The 23,257-nt window shown below is 38.7% G+C and overlaps 1 protein-coding gene across 1 annotated transcript; it reads right to left on the reverse strand.

The window, feature by feature from the left end:
• Positions 1-894: 894 nt before the first annotated feature.
• IVNS1ABP (influenza virus NS1A binding protein) lies at positions 895-22,950 on the reverse strand. Its single transcript, XM_053469765.1, has 15 exons — positions 22,824-22,950; positions 13,990-14,108; positions 12,994-13,118; positions 11,099-11,268; positions 10,606-10,681; positions 9,517-9,690; positions 8,233-8,358; positions 5,566-5,673; positions 5,117-5,246; positions 4,328-4,552; positions 3,928-4,049; positions 3,253-3,379; positions 2,583-2,714; positions 2,308-2,481; positions 895-2,036 (listed from the first exon to the last, which is right to left on the reverse strand). Exons 3-15 carry the CDS (start codon positions 13,102-13,104, stop codon positions 1,783-1,785), a joined length of 1,929 nt encoding a protein of 642 aa, XP_053325740.1. The 5' UTR covers positions 13,105-13,118; positions 13,990-14,108; positions 22,824-22,950; the 3' UTR covers positions 895-1,782.
• Between the last annotated feature and the right edge of the window lie 307 nt (positions 22,951-23,257).

A 23,257-nucleotide genomic window follows, 5' to 3' on the forward strand; every position in this document is an offset into this window, starting at 1 on the left:
TGGAGGAACAAGATAAGAGACGCTGTGTGCAAGCAACACCCGAAAAACCGCCCGCACTCCGATGCAGTCCTCTACTCCACAGACCAACGCTCTTTTACTATGTTTCTCCAAACTTAATCTGCCTCCTAAATTACTTTACCCATACATTTTTTACATAGTTGCATTCTATATGTAGGGTGAAAACGCTGGCGATGTTTTCCAGTACACAATTTTTCGCATATTGCCGACAGCTTGTAGAGTGCCTCGTGTTTGTGTCATTATACATAATACTTCTTTTGCTGGACCTTTAAATGTGAAGTGAACTGGGCATCTGTAATGTGTGATGCTACGTAATATTTAAAAAAAAAAAATAAAAAAAAAAATCTACATGGAAAGAAAGGGCAACGGTGTTTGAGGGAGAGAATTACAGCCCCCCCATCTTTATGTGGGGGAATCTCTGTAGATACTGCATGCCCTGAAAAATACCCCTCTTATAATCCAACCTGAAATAGAGGTCTGACTATAAGACTAAGATCCATGTCCCCTGCAGCGCTGCAGGGGACCTGGATCCTCCTCTCTGGCAGCCAGTGATGCGCGCAGACAACCTCCACTACTGCCTGGCATTTCTGCGACAGAGCACTGGCATGACATGAGCTTCCAGTGCTCAGTCATAGAAGCCCGGCGAAAGTGCGGGGCAGCAGAGGTTGTCAATGCACATCGCACACACGTCTACTGGCTGCCCCCACTAGACACCATTCTGCCGCTGCGTACCGATACGTCCATAGGGGATTGAAGGGGTTAAAAATGTTGTCATGCATAGGATTTGAGAAAGTAGTAACATTACAGGTAATTCTTTAGTGAAATTCTATACACAATGGTCACAAAATGTTTAAATAACTTTTCAAAGCTAAGACAGCGATTTGTAATTGGCCAATTTTATTTAAGAATTGTGTACATTAGCAGTGACAGAAAACAAGATGTACGGATGCTTTAAAAAAAAACAACTCTGTCTAGGTAAGAACACAGAATACAGTTGACTGAAGACAATTTAAGACAGTGTAAATCTGTAGAGATTTTCTAAAATTACTACAGTTGACTATCTTTAAGGTTTTTGCAGTAACGAAACATTATATAAAAAGGCTGCCACAGAAAACAAAATATCCCACATTTCTAAAGCGGGGGGAAATCTTCCATCTATCCCCTTCAAAACATTTCCCTAAATGTAATGAAGCATATTTTTGTTTTTCAGTTTAAAGAGAAAGAAAACAAACAGTTCTTACAGAGAAACAAGACATTTTTCCCACTGCCAAAGTAAGGGTTTGTATAAAAATGGTATTAAAAAGGCAATCTGAAGCTTTTCATTGTTTTGGCATGTTTTACTCAAAAATATTAGTTTTCTTTTATGTCAATAAGGTTCTGCAAAACATTTTATTTACTGGAAAAAAATATCACAAATTTCACCTCCATACAGTTAAAAAGTTCAAATACTTTTATTACTTAACATTTAGAACTCTACAATTTAACGAACGAACGATCTGGAAAAAGAAAAAAAATTACATCTTTGTTACCGAGTGGGAATTGAGAAATATTTAGTACAATTTCTCAATTTAAATTACAAAGTTACCACAAAAAATATTTTGCCAAAACATGAGAAAAATATTTACAACATCTCAAAAATATACAATACGCAAAAAGGTTTGACTTGCTGGTGTAGCAAACAAGAGACTTTCAGCATAGGCTGATAACACAAGCTAAGAATCAGTGTAAAGAAGAAGAAGAAGAAAAAAAAGGAAAATGCATTAGCTATGAACTGCTTGTTTTGGTATATGGGCTCCATTCGTTGGTCTCTGGGTTGTAAGTTTCAATTGTGTTCAAGAACTCATTTCCGTCAAACCCACCAATAGCAAATATCCTGTTGCCAACGGCTACCACACCAGCATTGCTTCTCGAAGAGGTCATGCTGCCCATCATTTTCCACTCATTTTTGGCAGGGTCATACGATTCAACGCAGCTCAGAGCATGAGATCCATCAAATCCTCCTACTACAAATATTTTTCCTGTAGTGGGGGAAAACAAAAAATGGAAAGACTGAAGCACCCTAATCTTTACAGCCATGTATTATTTTCCAATAGAGAAGTACCATGTAATAGTGCAGATAATATTGGTTACACACTATTTTATGAAACTTACAATCTTTAGCTTATCAGATGCCACAAGAAGAAAAAAAAAAAAAAAGTACAGCTGCTCTTGTGCTATGTATGTTAAAGTGTGATACAAACTTTATAAATTCCAGCTGTTCTAAGGCTATCATACAAATCTAGAACTTACCATCATATACAGAGACACCCGCTCCACGGCGGGCAACATTCATAGGTGCCACCAGTGTCCAGGTGTCGTTTTCAGGATTATAACGCTCCACAGAATTAAGGCAATTCCAGGATTCTGCACCACCAATTATATACATGTAGTTACCAAGTTCACAAACTGCTGACTGATGCCTTCCTGGAGATTATACAAAGATAAGTAAAGTGTTATTTATAGAAAATGCTTAATAGGAAGGAAAGAAAAAATAAATAATTATATATATATACCCAAATACTTACGGATATTAAGTGGTGCGCAACTTGTCCATTCCTTTGATACAGGGTCAAACACATCACTGTTTTTAAGGCCTTTCTGACCATATGGATCAGAACCAGCAATAATGTACAATTTTCCATTGAGGGCACAAACCCCTGAATAGAAAAAAAAAAATCCATTAACTGCAAAGTACAAGCAACAAACCATAATCCACGTCTGTTATAACCATTTCAAATATCCAGCACAAGAACTTAAGTGGATATGTACATGGAATTGGATTTATCTTAGGTGCTGCTCTAGGCCTGATCCCGCGTAGCACCCAGTGTACTCAGCGGCCGCTGTCCTTACTACTTGGCCCAGGGATGTTATGTCATATCCTGGCGCTCCAGGACTTATAGAACCTCTTGCGCCCTTATTATGGAGGCTGGCCCAGGCAACAATAAAATAAAATTGAGGGCATCTTAAGTGTCCATGTAGTTTAACAGTTTATTCAGTATTTATAATACAGGTGCATATTCGATAGATTGGTTGATTATTTAAGTATTATACTTTACATAACATTAACTTGGCCTCAAATTTTCTACAGCATTACCACTTCCATGCCTGTCTAAATAGCAGAGATGATTCCAGGAGTAACATACATTGACTATTCAGGCCCAGAAGTACAAAACTAACATTAAAATAGTCTCATACCTGCATTACATCGATTGCTTCTGAGTTCAGGAACTGGTGTCCAAGTGTTTGATTTAATGTCATATTTTTCTCCACAGCTGAGGTCATCCGAATGACCATTTGATCCTCCAACCACATACAACTGACCCTAAAGTGGTAAAAAAATAAATAAATCAAACTTTCAACTAAGGTTTTAGGGTGTGAAGTATGTGGTAGATATTGGTACACAATCAGGCTAAATTTAGCAGTGTTTACCATGTACAAGTTAGGCCAAATTTACAATAAGCAGTATACTTGTTGGCATATGGAATTAAAGGAAAAAAAAGTTTGACCATGAAAACCATTTAGCTTAATTTTAATTTACTAAAAAACAAAAAAAGAAACTCATCACAATGTACAAATACATTGTAGGGGAAATCCTCACCCCATGGTCAGAGCAGCTAAGGGGGCACTAATTAAGATTAGAGCAGCCACACTTCCACTTTAAAAGTAGAACATTCTTTCAATCTGTGTTGTAAAGGCATGGAAGGCCCTACTTATGGCAGTAATGACCACGGTCTGCTTAAAGGGTTGTTGTCCACCTTTGAGGTTGGATCAATGCAATCAGGCACTTGGAAGCTACAGACTTTAACCTAACCATGCTTAAAGTGCAAAATCCACACTGCTCAATCATAACATTTATTCTGGAAAACAAACCATCAGCACAGCCATCTGGAATCGTGCTCTTGGAGTTTTCATGGGTGACAAGAAGGTCCAGGAGTCATATTCTGGATCATAGCACTCAACTGTACGCAAGCACTCTTCCCGGTTATAACCTCCTGAAGATACAAGGTTAACATGTGAAGCAGATCAGGGGAAAATATTAAGGGGGTGCTTTGTTACACTTGCAGCTAAAAAGTGCTCCAAGGGGCCATAATACATTGTAAAATGAAATCACCGCAATGCGTTACTTGCAGCTGGTTCTGGAGAATTGCATACTGCCACTTTCACAGATACCTCAGTGCCAACCAGTACAACAGGAAAAAAAGACAAAAAAAAGCCAGACTATTGGTGACAGGTTGTGATATGTAATTTTGGTAAGAAAAAAAAAGTTTACCTGCTGCTATCAGTTTTCCACTTAATTCTGCTGTCCCCAGTCCAGAACGGGCATAATGCATTGGAGAAATGATTTTTTCATTTGACTCATCCGGCTGTATTTCTATACTCAAACTTTTTTTCAAGCATGGTGTATTTAGAGGAGAGTTCAATGGCGTATTGCGTACATGCAAGAAGATGACACACAGCGTACTATTGAGGACTGCCAGGCAAAGGTATGTTTTATCTACAAAGTGAAAATTGTTAATTGTTAAAATATGCAGTATATTTTATAGCAATGCAAAACAAGAAAAGCATCCCCATTTTTAATTACAATAGCCCCATATATTCATGGCATGGACATTTTGTACTAACGGCATTTTTTTTCCCCCATTCATTGTAATCATTTGATATATTTGGTTTAAACTCTTGACTCCAGATATGAAAACATTGGCAAATACTACCAGAAAATAGGCAAGAGAGTATTGTGCTGATCCTGCTTTGATCATATCGCTCAGACAAAGGCTGCCAAAAATTGGCTTAACAGAAGGGAAATAACAACTTACTGGGTTAATAATCATGCATAGCCTTAGAACAAAAGGTCTAGGCTTTTGAGCCACACTGCATTAACTTTCACAGTACTCAAAAAATACATAAGGGCATGTAACCATAAGTAAATGGCATGCGGCCACAGGGCTAGTTTGCAAAACCTAACATTGTTGTTTAAAGTGACAAGAGCAGCTGTTAACAACTGATCTCCATTGATTTTTTTAATGCTCAAACTATCACATCAACAGAAAAAGGAACTCACTACTTTTCTTCTCTGATGCAATGATTTTCCATTCATGTTTGGGGTTGATGGCAGCAGCTCCTGGAGGAGATAAGGGTCCGGAAGAGCTGCTGCTTGCATGCCTGTGATCATTTTCACGAGGGGATTTCTTCTGCAAATAAATAAAAGGATATTTAATAATTGCAGGACCTCTGGCTGCCAAGTCAATTGATCAGTAAATGTAACGGATGATCTATGTAACAAAGGTAACACCGTAGTCTTAGTGTAAACATACAGGCATGTCTTTTTTTTTTTTAGTTTGTCCTATTACATACTTTCTTTCCCACTTGCACAAACAATGTTGTTGTTTTTCACATATGCAAATAGCAAAATCATTTCAATCTCAATAAGAATCGTAATACACTGCACAGTAAGAAACTCTGCCAACCATGTAGATATTAAAATGCCTCCGTCAATGGAATTTTATGTACCTGAACCAGTTGAATATGGTCTTCATCAACACCAAATATCTCTGTGGTTCCATCTAGAAGCGTTCCGTCAAGCAGCTTGTGCTCAGCTGAATAGTACAAGGTCTGTACCTGCAAAAGAGCAAACGAACAGCCTCATGGATAACATTTCCATGAAAAAATAAAAATACTGCAGATATTCTATTCCAGGGCATCTTCTCGGCATGTACGGAACTCCACTCGCAAATCTCCTAAGGAATCTTCACTTCTTTAAAGGATTCTTCATTTTCCAAAACAAAAAAAATAAAAAAAAAATGTACAGACAGAAACATCGTAATGCAAGATAAGACAACAGGACACCGGTACATACAGTAACACCAAATATTAGTGGAATTTAAGGTTTCCAAAACCATGCATGTGTTTACGGGCCAAAACATCACAATTAAAACAAGTGTGATAGATTCCAATACAGTTAAATAAGGAAGTATCACACCTTCAATGATATTCTAAATGAGCCATCACAAAATAGATACATTTTCTGAAGACCAAGTATCGTAAAGTCTCAAGAACACTACTAAAAATATGATCCTACTTTAAAGACACTTAAATTCTAGAAAAGGGTAAACTTTCCTACAACTTTACAGTACACATTTCTTTAAATACATAGCTATAGGGACCCATTGTACAGCGCTGCAGGATATGTTGGCGCTATATAAAACAAATTTTAAAATTTACCAAAAAAAAATTAAAAAAAATCAATCGTACAAATGCTTTTTAGCATTTCTCTTCCGCCCAACTGCAGATGCAGAGAGCAAATCACACTAAAAAACAGGAAGGGCCCCTCTTCTACCACTTTAAAAGGACATTATACTTGAGTAAGTGGGTGCTCACTACCAAGGACATCAGGTTCTATTGTGTTGCCATACAAACAGAAGAGACAAGCGAGGAGCGACCAGACGATTGTCTTCAAAATATCACATTACATAAATAAAATGACCTATGGTGATAATGCCCAACATACTGTGGGTACAAGTTCTCTGCATGTCTTCCCAACAAACTTATGCTGCTCAGTGTTGAAAGAGGTTTCCACATCCACATCATTTTCTGTTTAATAAAAATAACAGCCCTCAACTTACTGATTAAAATAACAGGGTGTATTTTTCCAAAATATTAAGAACTCAGATATCGTTCACAACTCAAGTCTTTGTTAAAAGCTACAACCCTTCAGAACAGAGTATGCAAAGGTCTGCTTTCAGAGCAACTGCATAGTTAAATACTTTACGTTCTGGGTTTTAGCACTGACTACATCGGTTTATAGTCTGTAAACCTTTTTAATGTATTTAAGGAAAAAAGGTAATAAGAACCACAGAAGAATATATGTAGATGAAAGAAACCCCTCTCCAAGCTATGCCTGTGGTAAACTATTCTCCATTCTTTTCTCCAACAAAGATCATCAATAATAAATGGTGTTTTCTTTTTAACAACGTAGCAGTATTGTTTAGAAATGCAAGAAAACAGTTTTAGAAAGGATTTAGCAGTAATGTAAACCAAAAAGATTTGTGAAATTACTGTTCTAAATCAGCAGGCAGAAAGACCGTCAAACGTTACTCACGCAAACAAAGAAAAAATGTGAGTTTCATATTGGCAGCAAATGGCGATTAATCCTATGTATTTGCAAGCACATTGGAAATCTGAGCAATATTTAGAGTAAAACGGCATTTGCAAATATTGGAGTAGTGGAAGGGGCCTTAGTAAAGCAGAGGAAGAATCGAGTTTATAGGATAATTGCCTACTGACCTAAGTCACTCAACCTTTTTATTCCGTTAGTTACATCTGTCAGCCTAAAACTTTAAGATTCCTCCTCTTCCGCCAAGATAGAATGGAGGAAAAAAAAAGAAACTAGTTTCTAAATGCCTACGCTACACTTAAGTACTTGAGCAAACCATTTCTAAAAATGTATTCTTGCAAAAACAAAATGGTTATACAAAATACATTGAGCACGCCGGTCCAGAAAAAAAAAGCAAAAAAAATAGCATATAATCCAACATAAAACCAAACTAAACCTGGGGAAAAGAAAATTCCAGCGCTCATTAGTTGCCATTCAATTTCTGGCAAATGATGAAAAAAAAATGCTTGGCGCACATTCAATTAGAACGTTAGGATGGTACAAATCACACAAGATCCTGTAAAAGGAGCAAACACCATTAAATCATCATGGCTCTGCCCACAGCTGATGTTCTTAGAAGGATAAGGGCAGACTAGTGCTTCATTACGGTTCAATTGACCTTGAAGTATCTTCTTTTTCTTCCGTCTTGGGTATCCTACTTTTGTTAATTAACCTATGAAAAGATAATCAACGGGGAGGAACATCTGTTAGAACGTTTGTTCAGAATGGGGTCATTTCAAGCAAAACACCTGTAAGAAAATATTAAAAAGCTACAGTTTATTTTTAATCAGATAACTTTTGCACTAGTACGCAAGCCAAACCCGAAAAAACAGAAAGAGAACCAAAAGAAAAAGAAAAAAAAGATTTTTGGGAAAATAAGATCTCACCTTTAAACCTACCATTTACAACCGAAAACAGTACTTTCTTTATTTTGGACTCTGATTATCATAAAAGGACAATTTTAATTAGTTTGAAAACATTAATCCTAGCATTCTTTATTAGAAAGCCTCCGTTGTAAAACTAACCTCATCCATCAGGGACTCCAAGCTTTCTCCGTTTTCCCACAGGCTGCGCTGCACCCAGTTGATTACCTTTGTGTACAATTTACCGTTGCTGGGGAGGGAGACATTCTCTTCAAGCATTATCTCCAGCTATAAAGAAAACGCATATGTTAAGAATTAGGAGATGCTTGCTGTGGAATTACCTCTGTGAAATGGGTAACAAAACAAAACAGAGCTACTGGTGAGTAGGAACCTCATCATCCTTGTAAAAACAATTAAAATGGCCAGTAGGATTATATTTCACCATCCAAGGGTAAAGCAATTGTGAACACACACTGTAGTGCATACTTTCACACTATACTATCACACTAATTACTTGCCAAAGACAAGAAGAACATTGGTAAACATGCTGTTGCTTTAAACACTCACTACTATCCTCATGACAATCACAAGTATGTCTTAAGACAGGGGTTCTCAAACTGCGGCCCTCCAGCTGCTGCAGGACTACATCTCCCATACTCCTCAGCCAGCCCCTTAGCTGAAGGAGCATTATGGGAGATGTAGTCCTGCAGCAGCTGGAGGGACAAAAAAATTCCCATAATGCCTGACAATCAGTATGGAACCGATCATACACTATACTGTAACTTTTTTTTTTTTTTTTTTTAGTAGGCGGCTCTTATCACAAAACTAACTTTATCTAGAAGAAATGTGTCCATTATAGGCTTGGCCCAGGGATTGAAACTCAATGTCTGATCAGGTATTGGCAGAATACTTGTTCCGGTATTACTATAACGCCACTTATATACCAGAATTAAGAGGTGTGCCATTTACAGCCGCATCCTGTCGAGTCCAACCTTTTCTGCCTTTAAAGCAACACTTTTATATACATGAATATCTTATGAAATCGTATGCAACGATTAACGTGCAATTCCTGTGTACATGTGTCTATATACACGTAGAATTATAGAATACCCAACGACCGAGCCAATCAAAAATATTCACAGAAAATTGTAACGTTTAAGAAAAACTACTGAACACAGAATAAAAAACATTAAGTTCTGCAAGTGCCATTCCAATTGTTGGCAATCTTCCCATTTTTCAAATTTTGCCCCAGAATCTAATTTTTATACGAAACCCACATTTTGTAATCCAGGATCAACTCCAAAACAAGTCGCAATGCATTAATTTAACCATTTAAATAAGCTCCACAGAACAATAAGGTACATTAGAGCCATTAGACACTTTCTGTATGAAGACGGCTTGACTGTACTTTTAAAGACGCAGAATGTAAAAACAAACAAAAAATACCTTAAGTCTCGAAAGTTTAAGAAAATCCTCCTGCTCGGAAATTATCAAGAGATTCTCTTGAATGTAGGCATCGATTTTACTTAACAGACGCCAGTCCCCCATTGTGTTCACAAAGTTCCGATACGAGATGCAGCCTTGAACATCCATTTTAGAAAGTAAATAATCTCCACACACCTTTCAAAGAAAAGACAGAAATCAGACACATGGAACACACTGAAGCCGCGGCCGCTCTCGCTGCTGCTTTTCGTTATACACAACGGTCTCGAACCCAGATTGAGCCGCAGGCATCTCAGCCCTTGGATTCATTCAGCTACTTGTTATCAGGCGCCGGTACAAAGAATTTCAGGGCTGTTGGCAGCCACTAAGCTGTACACCCTGGGTCTAGAGAAAGGGTATACTTTGCACGGTCGGACTGAGAAACACCATAGTAACTGCAGTAACATAACCACAGATGAGGTGGGGAGCTGCAGCCCGTTTACCCCATTTTAAAACATGCATATTTAAATACTTAAACTTGCAATCTGTGGTGCTTCTGTGGTGAGGGCGTCACATTAACTCACCTTATATTTTGACTACATAAGCATAATTATATATATATATATATATATATATATATATATATATATATATATATATATATATATATATATATATATATATGACAATTTGTAGAATTGGCTCTATTTGTCATTGATGTACTATGTAGTATAACTGCTTTACTACATGTAACTACATGTAACAGCGTTACGTAGAACATTCCCAAAGGATAAGCATTTCAATTTTTATGCAATCTCATTTTAAAGATGATATAATTAAGACTGCAAAGGAACAGACCGACACATGCTAAAATATCTTAAACATTTTCATTAAACTAGAAATCTTTACGGCAAGAGAATTACTTGACACCAGGAGGACAGTCTGTACCGTAGGGAAACCTTGCCGTTCTAAAGCAGGAGTGGATATTCTTAAACGGCCATTTGCCACCCGATCCTCGATGCTACTAAACATGATCTTTTCCCAAAAAGTTTTCTTATGACATTCCGGTGAATAATACAATGCTTAAGAAAGAAAAAAAAATGCACACGCTACCTGTCTTACTCGATCTATTTTAAGTTTCTTTGCTGCAGAATAGACATCTTTTACCAATTCTGTCTCAGCTTTAAGCCTGCAAAGATATGAATACATTAACTACAGCACAAGGCATGGCAGTCACACAATTACATTAACAGAACAAAAGGGGCAAGCAAGGCAAGGACTGTTTCATAGTTTCTCTTAGGGAAAGCTGAGAATATAACATTATGTTGAAGAATAGTTGCCATTCTTGGCAGGAATATACAATATCCTTTTAAATGTTAAAATGACAGATACTTTAATGATCATTGGCTTTATTGCTGGACAGCAAATAGGTCAGCAGATGCAATAGAATAAACTGCAATGTTTTGCTTTAACATTTTCTTCCTCATTTCTCTACAAAACTGGAAGTGAGGAAGAAAAAAAAAATCCATGTACAGGATGACATTAAGGGTCAGTGCGCTTGCCCATTGTCAAAAATTACTAACAGGGAAGCATTGTTCGTACTTACTGAGACGTGTATGCATAATTTAGTAAGACTTCAACAGCCTCAGGGTTCAGATCATCAAATTTGACATGAGAAATGCCATGAGCTTCATTGTCGTTGTTGAAAATTTCAAACAAGAAAGGACTACAGCAGGCGAGGACTGCCTTGTGTGCCTGCATCTCGTGGCCGCAAACCTAAACCATTGAAAGTTTGAAGGAAAAAAACCAAACACACAAACATGATAAATGTAAACTTGCCAGAATAGTTGGTTGCAACATTAACAAAAATTTATTTATTTGTTCCTGGTCTTCTATTGTATGCTGGAATAATCAAGAACCAATGTGAGGAAGCAAATTTTAAACTATACCAGTAATCCCATGACAATCTGTTATTTGAGTCGTTCGGTAAAATCAACAGAACTCATTTAATAGCTGAAATTTCCCAAACAAATAAAAAAAAAAAAGTGACCATTTTTCTCTTGGTTTTTTTTCCGTCATAACTAAGCCTGAGGTAAACTAGATCACAATTTCTAATCAGATGTACAAGGTAGTGTGCGCTGAAGGTCATAAAACAAGAAATAAAATTGACAAACATTCAAGCATGCTTCCCGTGACATCTTCAGCTTTAGTCTTAGTTTGTGTTTAGGAGCCAAGAAAGCAGGAAAATGTTTAAAAAGTACAGAGATTCTAAAATAAAATTCTGTATGCTATCAATGCTCAAACTGATCACTGGGTCCGGTAATAGCTTTGTACTCAATACGTCTTAAAATAAAAGGACACTTCAGCCATCATATACACTCCAATCTATATAACAGCTGTGTGGTCCCTTTACATTTTCATACAAGGCATCCATGTGAGTGCATTTGGTCACTCAGTGTACTTTTAATATGCATTAGTCTTTAGTGAGGCTGCAGACATCTTTAACCCATTTTAATCTTCTTGAGAAATGCGCAGGCTTGTAATAGACTGGAGAACGTTGAGTGACTATTTTGACCATTATTACGAATATATTTTACTCTCATGTAACTTACAAAAGCGTGATACTGCTGTGTCACTAAATCTGTTTATTCTGGAATTAAAATAAACATAAGGTTTGACATTCCTAAATGGCTTATGGAAATTATGCAGAATACAGTTTGTCTTTTCTATCTGCATATTAACTCTTTACAGTCAGATCGCAGTGAATGGGTACACTATATTTCTACTAACAGGCTCTTCTCACCCCTTCCCGAGCCGCGCACATCTATGGAGCGTTCTAAATGAGAGCGGCTACAGGGAGTACAGACAGCATGCTTTCCGTTACTAAATCCAGTGGACTGGATAACAGTATGCAGAGCAGAAACAACAAAAATAAAATAAGGATTTGTTTAATACTTAAACTACGGTAATAGTAACTCTTACTATTTAATCAGAAATATTACCGGTTTAAAAGATGGTTGGACTGCGATTCAGTTAAGTTGCTTCTCCACGCAAACATCTGCACCTCTAGTACTATACCACAACCCTATTCTAGATTACAAACGTTTAGTAGCACCCTAAACACTGTGATAATTCCAGTGTTATGCAATATCATGCATACAGTCTGTTTACCCATGGTATAGTGCTGCAAAACGCAATGCTAGTCTTAAAGTGTGTATTTACCGCATGGGAAGTTGTGATCTCTGATTTGAGGGATGTAGCAAATACTCGTTAAATCACTTCGATGCACACAAAAAGTTATATTTGATCATACGGGAATGTAAAAAGTTAAATCGTCAATAGTAACATGGAGGTATTTTAGAGGCACAAGGATCGGATGGAGAAAGCAATCCTTAAAACCTATAGAACAGCTATGTATTGTGAACTTTAGTCTACTAGACTTATTGTAACATTGAAAATACAGAATTATGTGAAAATTGAAATAATTAGACATAAAAGTACCTGAAGCTTGACATCGCAAAACTGTCCACTTTTCCGTAAGGCATTCAGTTTGGCTACAGACGACTCTATAAACTGCTCATCTTCGAAATTTAAAAACCCGTTCGGAACCATTTTTCCTACTGTAACTAAATAAAGGAATACATAAAATAATGGGGTGGGGGTTAGTCTGCTTATCATGGTTTTAAGACAACAGGCAGTTCTCAATTATCAAAAGCTTACAGTAACAACCTATGTGGATTCTCTACAAATGCAATCATTAGTTTAGGTGTAAACTATCTGGACTGCCAAGACTGGCTTATACATCTAGTCTACCGGCTGACTGTCAACTCGACAGCACAAAAGAGGTTACTAATGGCCTCTTATACATAAAACTGCCCAAAAGATGTATACGCTTAAAGCAAGGACCAGGCAAGGAGAATGTTTTATAGATTAACAAACAAACTTTGTTATATAAAAATGCAAACTGTGGGCCATTCGGAAAAAACAAAAACAAGGTGAAGCACACAAAAGTCAGTTAATGAAAGAAAATGAAAGACACAGCAATGAGGAACTTGAAGCCCAGTGTGCAGCACATGAAAAATTAAAACATTTAAGTGACAGAGGGGTATATTTTGTATTTCATCTTTAATATGATAAAAACATGCAAGATAGCAGGATGCCTCTGTTACTGAAGTCAGAAAGGCGAGGCTATGCACTTACTAGGCTATCCCCAAGACCCTTTATGAGTCAGGTTCCTAGATTTACCAGAAAAGACAAATCTAGTAATTAAATACATAAATCAGCACAAATTTATACAAAAAAGCAATTTGATATAAAAGTTACATAATACACCATTGCATCATTTTGGGAGATCTCGCATCCCTGGAATTAACATACAGCACTTGATGCCAGCCATTTCTTGTGTTAGTTTTCCTCACAAAATTGTGGCTTACGTTTGAAATTTAGATTAATTGGATTTTGGAGGTTTTTGGGATGGGGTAGCAAAACTATACTTACCAAACACAGGTATACAGGCGAGAAAAGCTGTCTGGACAGAGATCAAACGAGCCTGCACCTCGTTAAAACATAGCAACGCTTCAAGATCCAAGCTGAAAATGTCTCCGTGTAAGAAAAACCTTTAAAAAGATACAGAAGCACAAACATTCAGATATAAAAACAGCCTAAGGGGGAAAAGGTACATTTTATCAACTGGGAGGTGGAACACCAGGCAAAGTTAAACTTATTCTGCATGCAAAACTCATCTTGCTATAATAACGTCCTGTAAGAGAACAGTTTATTACAATTTTTTGCTCATTTACATTTTGCTTTTGTAAGATTAAATCAGAATCATACTACTATCCCTCAGACATAAATAGCAATGTTATATTTTCATTTGCTAGTAACAGAAATGAAAATGGAGAAAAAAAAAATAAAAAACATATACAGCGTCTTTAAACATTTAAAGGTTCAGAGGAGGCAGCTGTGATTTTTTTGTTCATTTTTAACAGGGAAGTCATTATAGGAAGCAATGACGGGGTTAACGAATTACACAGGCGAAGATTTAAAATGCCGCTTGATTTCCCCCATTGTTCATAGTAGTTTTGTAAAGTAAAAAAAAAAAAAAATCTTTCAGCTACCCATGCAAGTGTTCCAGGGTCATCTGGCCGTAGAAAGGGTTAAATTCTAAGTCCTGGTATGGGTCGATAACTTTATATTCTGGAAACGTTGCTGCCAATGGGGGTCATTAGAAAGGCGTTTAAAACAATAAAACTGGTTGACGCCAGTACAGATTAAATCTCTGGTCCGATAATTTCTTTATTTGGGGAAAATAAACATTCAGGTTTGAGGCTGTTCAGGGCTGCCATTGGTTAGAGTAGAAATTGGTCCTTGGAGTGACCTTGTAATCGCCCTACAGACAAAACTAGAACCCAACCTAAAAACAAGCCAGCTGTGTTTTTCTATGGCAATGGTTTAAATGGACTTTAATATATTAGCAAAGCCTTTATATTATCTTTTGAACAAGTATTAAACTGGAAAATGTTTGTTCATATAAAGTAAACTTCTTAAGAAGTAATTTACATAAAATTTAAATGCTTTTGCATCCCTTTGTGGAATTTCTTGCTGCACGCATGGATCATACAATCTCCCCGACACCGCACCAAGATGGCAAGGAAATATCGGTAATTCCTATAGCACAGCCACCCATGCCTCAACCTAACTGCAAAGCATATAGAGCCCCATTTCCCACAAACATTCCCTCCACCCCGGACAGGCTACCTACGGCTGCACCTCTATACCTGCACAGCGGCCCTCCGAGAAGCGCTTGCGGTCTGAAGAAAGCCCTCAATGATACTCGACCTGCCTGTTCTCCTTTTTATCGTGACCTAGCTTCTGTTTTGCTTGGGGCTGATAAAACAAGGGCGGGAGATGGATGGTTTGCGAATCACAGCGATCGCCAGCACCAGCCAAAGCCTGCGAGTCACAAGGCAGCCAGAACAATGTACTCTCCTGCACAGCAATCGTTTACATGATCTACAGGAAAAACAGCTTTTAGCCAATTGTCTCACACATGCAAATCTTTTACATGCTCCATATTTACTTTCATCCCGTATTAATTTATGTTTGCAGCTTTGATACACCAAGTTATAAAAATTATTGCGGAGCGAAGCAAAACCATAGGAAATTAAATGATATACTGGACAACAAAGCAGAGCAAAAATGTATCACATGCCTCCAAAAAAAAAAAAGTGAATATCTAAATGCTGGAATCCAAGCCAGAGCTCGCCAAGCCCCCCAAAAAGTGAAGGGGATAAAAAAAAATCCTGGCCATTGATTAGCGATCATTGACATGGCACATACGTGAAATATGGCAAAGTCGTCAATGAGAATTATAGCTACAGTTCTATAGAGAAAAAAAAGTCTAGTACAGGACCAATAAATAAGGTGTCTCCGCAAAATATCAGATCAGCAATGACTGAAATCTGTCTATTTAAAAATAGTATAAAACAGATCATCCGAATACTGCCCAATTCAAGGATCAAAATTCAACTAAGTTCCCAGAATTGCTAAATATAATCACAATGAAGAAAGCAACCTGAAACACATTCCACCTTGTGAAAGAGCGCTGTTTTATGTCAATATCAGGAAATCAAGGTGGCCGACAGTACGGGTATTTTCATTGTCAGAGTCATGCTAAGTGGCATTAATGGGAGCACCAGTGGTGGTCATCATGCAATACATGGATTTTGGATTAAAATGCCGAGCCTTCTGAGAAAATAAAAAAGTACTTTAGAATGATATCCGACCCACCAGTTCTCCGATAATAAAAGCATAAAGATTAGAAATGCTCCACCACCTACTAAACCGAAGTCAAACAATTTAGTTAAAACATTCATATTACCATTAAGCATACGTAAAATCAGCCGGTACTTGCACTTAATGCATGGCGATAGCGAGCACTGATAGCTTGTCGCTACAGAAACTGAAAAACTTCCAATTAGTACAGTTACGGCTTTGCTCGGATAGAACCTCGAGGGCACGTGTAGGCTGTACAGAGCTGTCTGTGCTAAAGTTAAACTTCCCAAAGACGTGCCTTGTATCTACACTATGCATTTAAACCCATTGCTTGAGGCGTGTGACAACGCTAAATGACATGGTGAAAGTATTGTATTGTACTGGGAAGACAACTGTTGTGAACGCCTGGTAACCACGCAGTCACCACAACACGCAAAACATATCAGGTTTTTATCACAGGGATCACAAGTAAAGCGAGCAGGACTTCTGGCAAAATTTGCTGGGCAGCATTCAGTCCAAGTTGTACCAAGACTCAATCAGGATGTCTTCTGTTAACACAGTAGAAAAATACTATCTTAATACAAACTCCAATATTCCCCGGCTCCCAGAGCTTACGGAAGCATCCCGAGTAATAAGATTTTCCAAAGCACTTGCTCCGCATAAAAAAAAAAAAAGCAGAGAATACGGTGCTTTGTTCTCAGACGGCTGCTGAGCGCGGACGTTTGCCATTCACGAAGGAGAAATAAAAGACGTTTTTCATTGAAAAGGGTTACTGGAACAGTAAGCTGCCCCGGACTATCTCCAGCTCCAGACACCGCCAAAAGAGCAGGGGGAATAGAAAACATCTTAACTTAAATTAGTTTAAGAATTCTACAGGGGGGGGGAATAACTGCCTATATCAGAACAAATGTTTAAAATATTTGCAGCTAATTTCCTTTCAGAAGATCAGCAACGTGTAGCTGGTAAGCTCTAGAACTGCAACTCCCATGACATTTATCCTGGTTGTAGTTAAACAGCTGCAGAACTACTCGTTCATGTTTTATTTATAGATCAAGCCATGACAGCGCACTTCATAGCGGGAGTTCTATAAGAAATCACGGACGTGTCACTCCAATCCTTACATTTCCCTCACTAGAATTACCGGAACACATCGCTAAAGCCACCTAGTAGTTTAAGTAAAAAACGTACAGTATGGCAATTTTAGTAATGCAAAAATGTATTTTGTGGTTTTACTTGCAGTATAGTCTTTCCTACTTGCCAGGGGACCAGATGGCTCACTGGAGGAAGCTTATTAAAAAATGCAATCCTTTCAACGCAGCCTTGCCATATACATTTCGTATAAACGTAATACAGACAGTAATATTTACTGTTCAGCGTTAGACCCTTTAGGAATTTCAAAATCAATCACGGACATAAGATGATTAAGATCAGTGAAACTGCTTACAGATTAAATCATTAACATTTTTGTCGGACACAAAAACATTTTATTTTGACTAGGGCTGAAACAACTAATCGATAAAATCGATAATAATCGATAATGAAATTCGTTGTCAACGAATTTCATCATCGATCGGATCGATTTTTATCGATTATAAAAAGAGGTTTTTTTCAGAGCAAATGCTCTGAAAAACTCCTCTCCTTATATAATCCGACCTCAAACAGAGATCGGATTATAACACCGGAATCCAGATCCCCCGCTACGCTGCAGGGGACCTGGATTCCCCTCACTGTCGGCCGGTCTCTCACTTCCGTCTCTCTCCCCCTCCCATCTGCCTCCTCCCCCCTCCCATTCATCACTCTGCCTCTCTACCCGGCACCGTTACTGACAGGCACTTTCCCTGCAGCTTCATAGAAGCCTCAGTGTAAGTGAAGGTGAGTAACGGAGTCTGTCTGTGCGATGCAGACCCCCACCGGCTGACAGAGAATCATCCTCTCTGCATCGCACAGACAGACTCCGTTACTGCCCTTTACTTACACTGCGGCTTCTATGAAGCTGCAATGAAAGTGCCTTCAGTAACGGAGCCGGGTAGAGAGGCAGAGCGGTGTATGGGAGGGGGGAGGAGTCAGAGGGGTGTATGGGAGCCACCCTCCAATACACCACTCTGGCTCCTCCCCCTCTCATACGCCGCTCTGCCTCTCTACCCGGCTCCCTGGTGTCTTGTCAGAAACGGAGGTTCACAGGAGGCACAGTGGAGTATGGGAGGGGGGGAGGAGGCAAAGTGATGTATGGGAGGGGGAGGAGCCAACGCGATGTATGGGAGGAGCCAGAGTGGAGTATGGGAGGGGAGGAGCCAGAGTGGTGTATGGGAGGAGGCAGAGTGGAGTATGGGAGGGGGAGGAGCCATAGTGATGTATGGGAGGGGGAGGAGGCAAAGTGATGTATGGGAGGAGCCAAAGTGATGTATGGGTGGGGGAGGAGGCAGAGTGGTGTATGGGAGGGGGAGGAGGCAGAGTGGAGTATGAGAGGGGGGAGGAGCCAGAGTGGTGTTTGGGAGGGGGAGGAGCCAGAGTGGTGTATGGGAGGGGAGGAGCCAGAGTGGTGTATGGGAGGGGGAGGAGCCAGAGTGGTGTATGGGTGAGTTATAGTGGTGTATGGGGGGTATTATGAATTTTTAGGGCATATAGGGGGTATAAGGCATATGGATATTAGGCATATCAGGGGGGGCATAAACATATCTGGGGGTAAAAGGTATATCAGGGGGCTCAGTGGCATATAGGGGGTATAAGACATCGATATTAGGTATATCAGGGGGGCACAAAACAAATCTGGGGGTAAAAGGTATATCAGGGGGCTCAGTTGCATATCACTGGCATATAAGGAGTATAAGGCATATCAGGGGGCACAGTGGCATATCAGGGGGCACAGTGGAATCTGGCATATAAGAGGTATAAGGCATATATGGGGGCAGAGTGGCAAGCTGGGGGTCTGATGTGCATAACTGCGGGCAGTTTGGTAAATAAAAAAATTTAAACAAGGCTTTTTTTCTCAGTTTTTATTAAATATGAAAAATAGTTAACATATGAATTAATATTTACTAATAACTTTGTATTAAAACCTAGTTTGAGAAGCACTGTGTTTGGGTTCTTGTAGCTTTTATTATTATGTCAGTAAAATAAGAAGGTGAATAGAGAGAGGCCATTGCAATAAAGAGATGAAAGTGTAAATTGTACGTTTTTTATTGCAATTTTTCTTCAATTTAAAATAATGTATTTTTTTATCCGATTAATCGATTAATCGACAAAATAATCGGCCAACTAATCGATTATTAAAATAATCGTTAGTTGCAGCCCTAATTTTGACCAAGTAGAAACCATGACTTTCTGAATTTCAAAACAGAAGCACTTGGTTTTATGTTACTGCATGGAGACGGAAGTACGCTTCATAGTTTCATTGGAGTTAGAAAATGAGACTTCTCCTGTTGATAAAGCGGCGGATACATCTGTTGTTACCTGAATAGTCATTATGTAAAGGAGGACACTTCAAACTTTTGCTTGTCACATTAAAATAAGTTGACAAATGTTATTTGCTGTCTGTAGTTTTGATTGCATATTGGTTTTGCGTATGTCTAGAGCACAAACACCTGACAGACAATCTAATTACCGATCACCCAGAATTGCTGCCTAACTAAAAGTATAAGAGGGTTAACAATTAAGTTTGAAAAGAAGTCATGTACACAAGTACTGCCATAAAAACAGTCAGGCCAGCGAAGTATTTGAGCAGGAAAAGCAAACTAGCATGTCACATGACTGAGCAGTCCTCAGAAGAGGAAATATAATGTATTCACACACACACATAATATATACGTTTGTATTTATTGTTTCTATTTTACAAAGCATTAAGTATATATTTATAATAGTTGTATTATATTTATGCAAGATCTTACTATAGTTTTGTAGTCATGCCTTTTGAGTCTATATTCGCACAATTATGACTGCATGCTGCTCAAGTACAGGTAGTTAAGGGCGAGCGTTGTTAAAAAGCAATAAAGTATTTTTACTATATACAGTTTATTAGATTTCGTTACAGAAGGTAAACAAAACCCGGCTGACGAATCTTATTTGTGGAGATGTCACCCGTTTGTTTCCATCGGTAAGGAGCCCACCCCACCTCCTATGTGTTGTGTGTGTTGATGCTCGGCTGGGACGGCGGGGTTACTCCTGAACACTAATATGTTAAGCGTTACACTCTATGGAAGCCTCCATTTTCCTTTTACATACTAAAATGAGGAGATTTGCAACACCAATGCGCCCAACATAACCACAAATGAACCTGGAATAAACAAATGTTTTAAAATATTTCGCCTTCTTTAATAGATAAGCTATATATGATCTAGAAAACATGGAGTCTGTATTTGATATCTTTTTCTATGTTGATCCAATAAAAGAGGTCACATCAAGACCTCAAAGGTCTCTTCATAGTATGGAATGCCCCCATATAACATACAACTGGCTTAATAAACCTTTGATGGAAGAACACACAAACACACACACACAATACCTCTAGACTAGGGCTGCAACTAACAATTATTTTCATAATCGATTAGTTGGAGGATAATTTTTTCGATTAAATCGAATTAAAAAAAACACACCGGTAAATGTACATTTTTCATTTACTTAAAATAATTTAACAAACAGGATGTTAAAAATAAACAGCAGAACAAAAAAAACTTTGAGAAAAATGCATTTCTTGTTTTTATTTCCCAACCCACCCTCCCAGTTATGCACATCTGAGCCCAGGCTTGCCACCCTGGCCCCTGTATCTGCCTTATACCCAAGATATGCCACTCTGCCACCCCAGATATAACTTATACCCCCTATATGCCACTGTGCCACCTGATATGCCTTATACCCCCAGATATGCCACTCTTACCCCCATACTTCTTTGTGTCTAGTAAGGGCAGCCAGTGAACGCCTGCACAGTGCGCATAGACAAACCTCTCCTGCTGGCTGGCACTTTCGCTGGAGCTCACAGAAGCCCCAACGGAAGTGGAGGACAGTAGTGGAGGATGTCTGTGCATATCCTACAGATGCCCGCAGGCTGTCGGAGAGGAGGATCCGGGTCCCCTGCAGCGCTGCGGAGGATCTGGATCTTAGCGTTATAATCCGACCTTAAATAGAGGTCCGATAATAAGACGAGGGGTATTTTTCAGAGCGATTCAACTAATCGATAATGAAATTCGTTGGCAACTATTTTCATTATGATTATCAGTTTTATCGATTAGTTGTTGCAGCCCTACTCTAGACCGCTATATGTTTCATTGTCTGGTAGCAAGGAACGACCTGGAAGGCATTCGGTGGCTCTGAGAGACTTCATATTACATTTTCAGAGTAATATACAGTTTTTGGTCATTTCAAGGTCACTAAAACCTATTATGGTAATGTAAGCAGGTTTCTGGAAACTTCCAGATGCATAAATGATAGCATAAGCTCATGACCTCATCCCCCCACCCCTTTTGGCACATACTGTGACAGCCTGGCACCACAAACCAGAATAGTCCAGCTCACACACTGGTGGAGCCTGTAAGTCCTGACGACTAACAGAAGCAAACTCCCACATATTATTACAGCACAAACACACACTGCCCGACTGACACGGGACAAAGACATTGTGAAATCCCATTTTATGCTAGTTTACTATACAATTATGATGTAACATATCACATTGCCACATACTAGATGAGAAAAACTCAACCTATCGAACTAAGTGGGCTAATGGCTCTTTTAACCAGGACACACAAAATGTGTGTGTGTGTGTGTGTATATATGCACACACACACATAAACACTCCTGTTTCAATGGGCAGTCTTGTAATAATCATGACCCTTTCCCCTAACAAACTAGTTCCACGCACTGCATGAACAAGTGACCTTAGTACCTTGGCACATATTAACATGATTCCTAGAAAAAGAACAATAAAACGAAAATAATGAAAAATCATGGATGCAAAAGTCACCCAAAACATGACCGGTATCAATGGAGAGTGAAAAATTTGTTTTAATGTTTTTTTACATAGTATTTATCGATTAACATACAAAAAAAAAAAAGAAAGAAAGAAAGAAAGAAAGAAAAAAAAAAAGGATGTAGGGTCAAACTACTGTATACTACACATCCTTCTGCAAAATGAATAGTCTCCTGTGGCATATATATATATATATATATATATATATATATATACACACTCCCCAATATACCCTTCATTCTACACACAATTCTAGAACACGGCTGTAAGCAGCACTTATCTGTAGGGCTGCCATTTCTACCATTTGTTTCCCCATGCTGCTGACCAGCACCTGTAAATTGCTTCTTTGCATTATGGAGTCTCTATAAACTTAATTAAGTGATTGATGAACCCAGATACCGCAGGGCAACGCTAGAAGGGGTCATTAGCATCATATTTAAAAATGAAAACAATAAAAAAAAAATGTCCTGGATAAAATGGCCGATACGACAGTCCCCATCTGTGCAGATAGGTTTTACAATGTGGCGAGTTACCCCTTTACTGCTAGTGCGTGACTAAAGAAACCGTATTAATAATTACACAAACCCCTGGAACTTACGTGACACTAGCGGGGTTTTGAATGGCGGTCGTCGCAACTAAAGAAGAAGAAGAAACCTCATCTCCTCACCAGCGCCAACAGACATGAAACCACACGCCTCATCACTAACCATGCTAACCATGGCGGGTACCGGACAACGGCTGACGTCACTGGCGCGCCCTTATCCGGCTGCGATGATTGGATGGAAGGAGGGTCTAGGCAGAAGTAAACGTTTCCTCGTGCGTTTTCTGTAAATATCCTGATTGGCTGGTGGGGAGACGCAACATCCCCAGATGAGCGATCGGGCAGCCTCAGAGTTCCAAGTACAAGAGACAATGCCCATTCTAAGCTGCGAGAGTAGTAGAGGTCCTGGCACGACAGTCTTTCCATTACTTTTGCGCTAAAAAGTATTTAGTTTTCTTATTTACTTAATTGCGCTTATTGTTACGAGAATA

Source organism: Spea bombifrons, chromosome 6 (genome assembly GCF_027358695.1).
Source record: "Spea bombifrons isolate aSpeBom1 chromosome 6, aSpeBom1.2.pri, whole genome shotgun sequence".
Taxonomy (NCBI): domain Eukaryota; kingdom Metazoa; phylum Chordata; class Amphibia; order Anura; family Pelobatidae; genus Spea; species Spea bombifrons.

What these genes read in the sequence shown, in the direction of transcription:
- IVNS1ABP (XM_053469765.1), bottom strand. Translation starts at nt 13,104, where the DNA reads ATGGTTCCGAACGGGTTTTTAAATTTCGAAGATGAGCAGTTTATAGAG. An exon ending in TTAAACTTTCGAGACTTAAG is followed by an intron (nt 8,359 to 9,516) that starts GTATTTTTTGTT and finishes TTTTCTTTATAG; the next exon opens with CTGGAGATAATGCTTGAAGA. An exon ending in ACCATATTCAACTGGTTCAG is followed by an intron (nt 5,247 to 5,565) that starts GTACATAAAATT and finishes ATTTATTTGCAG; the next exon opens with AAGAAATCCCCTCGTGAAAA.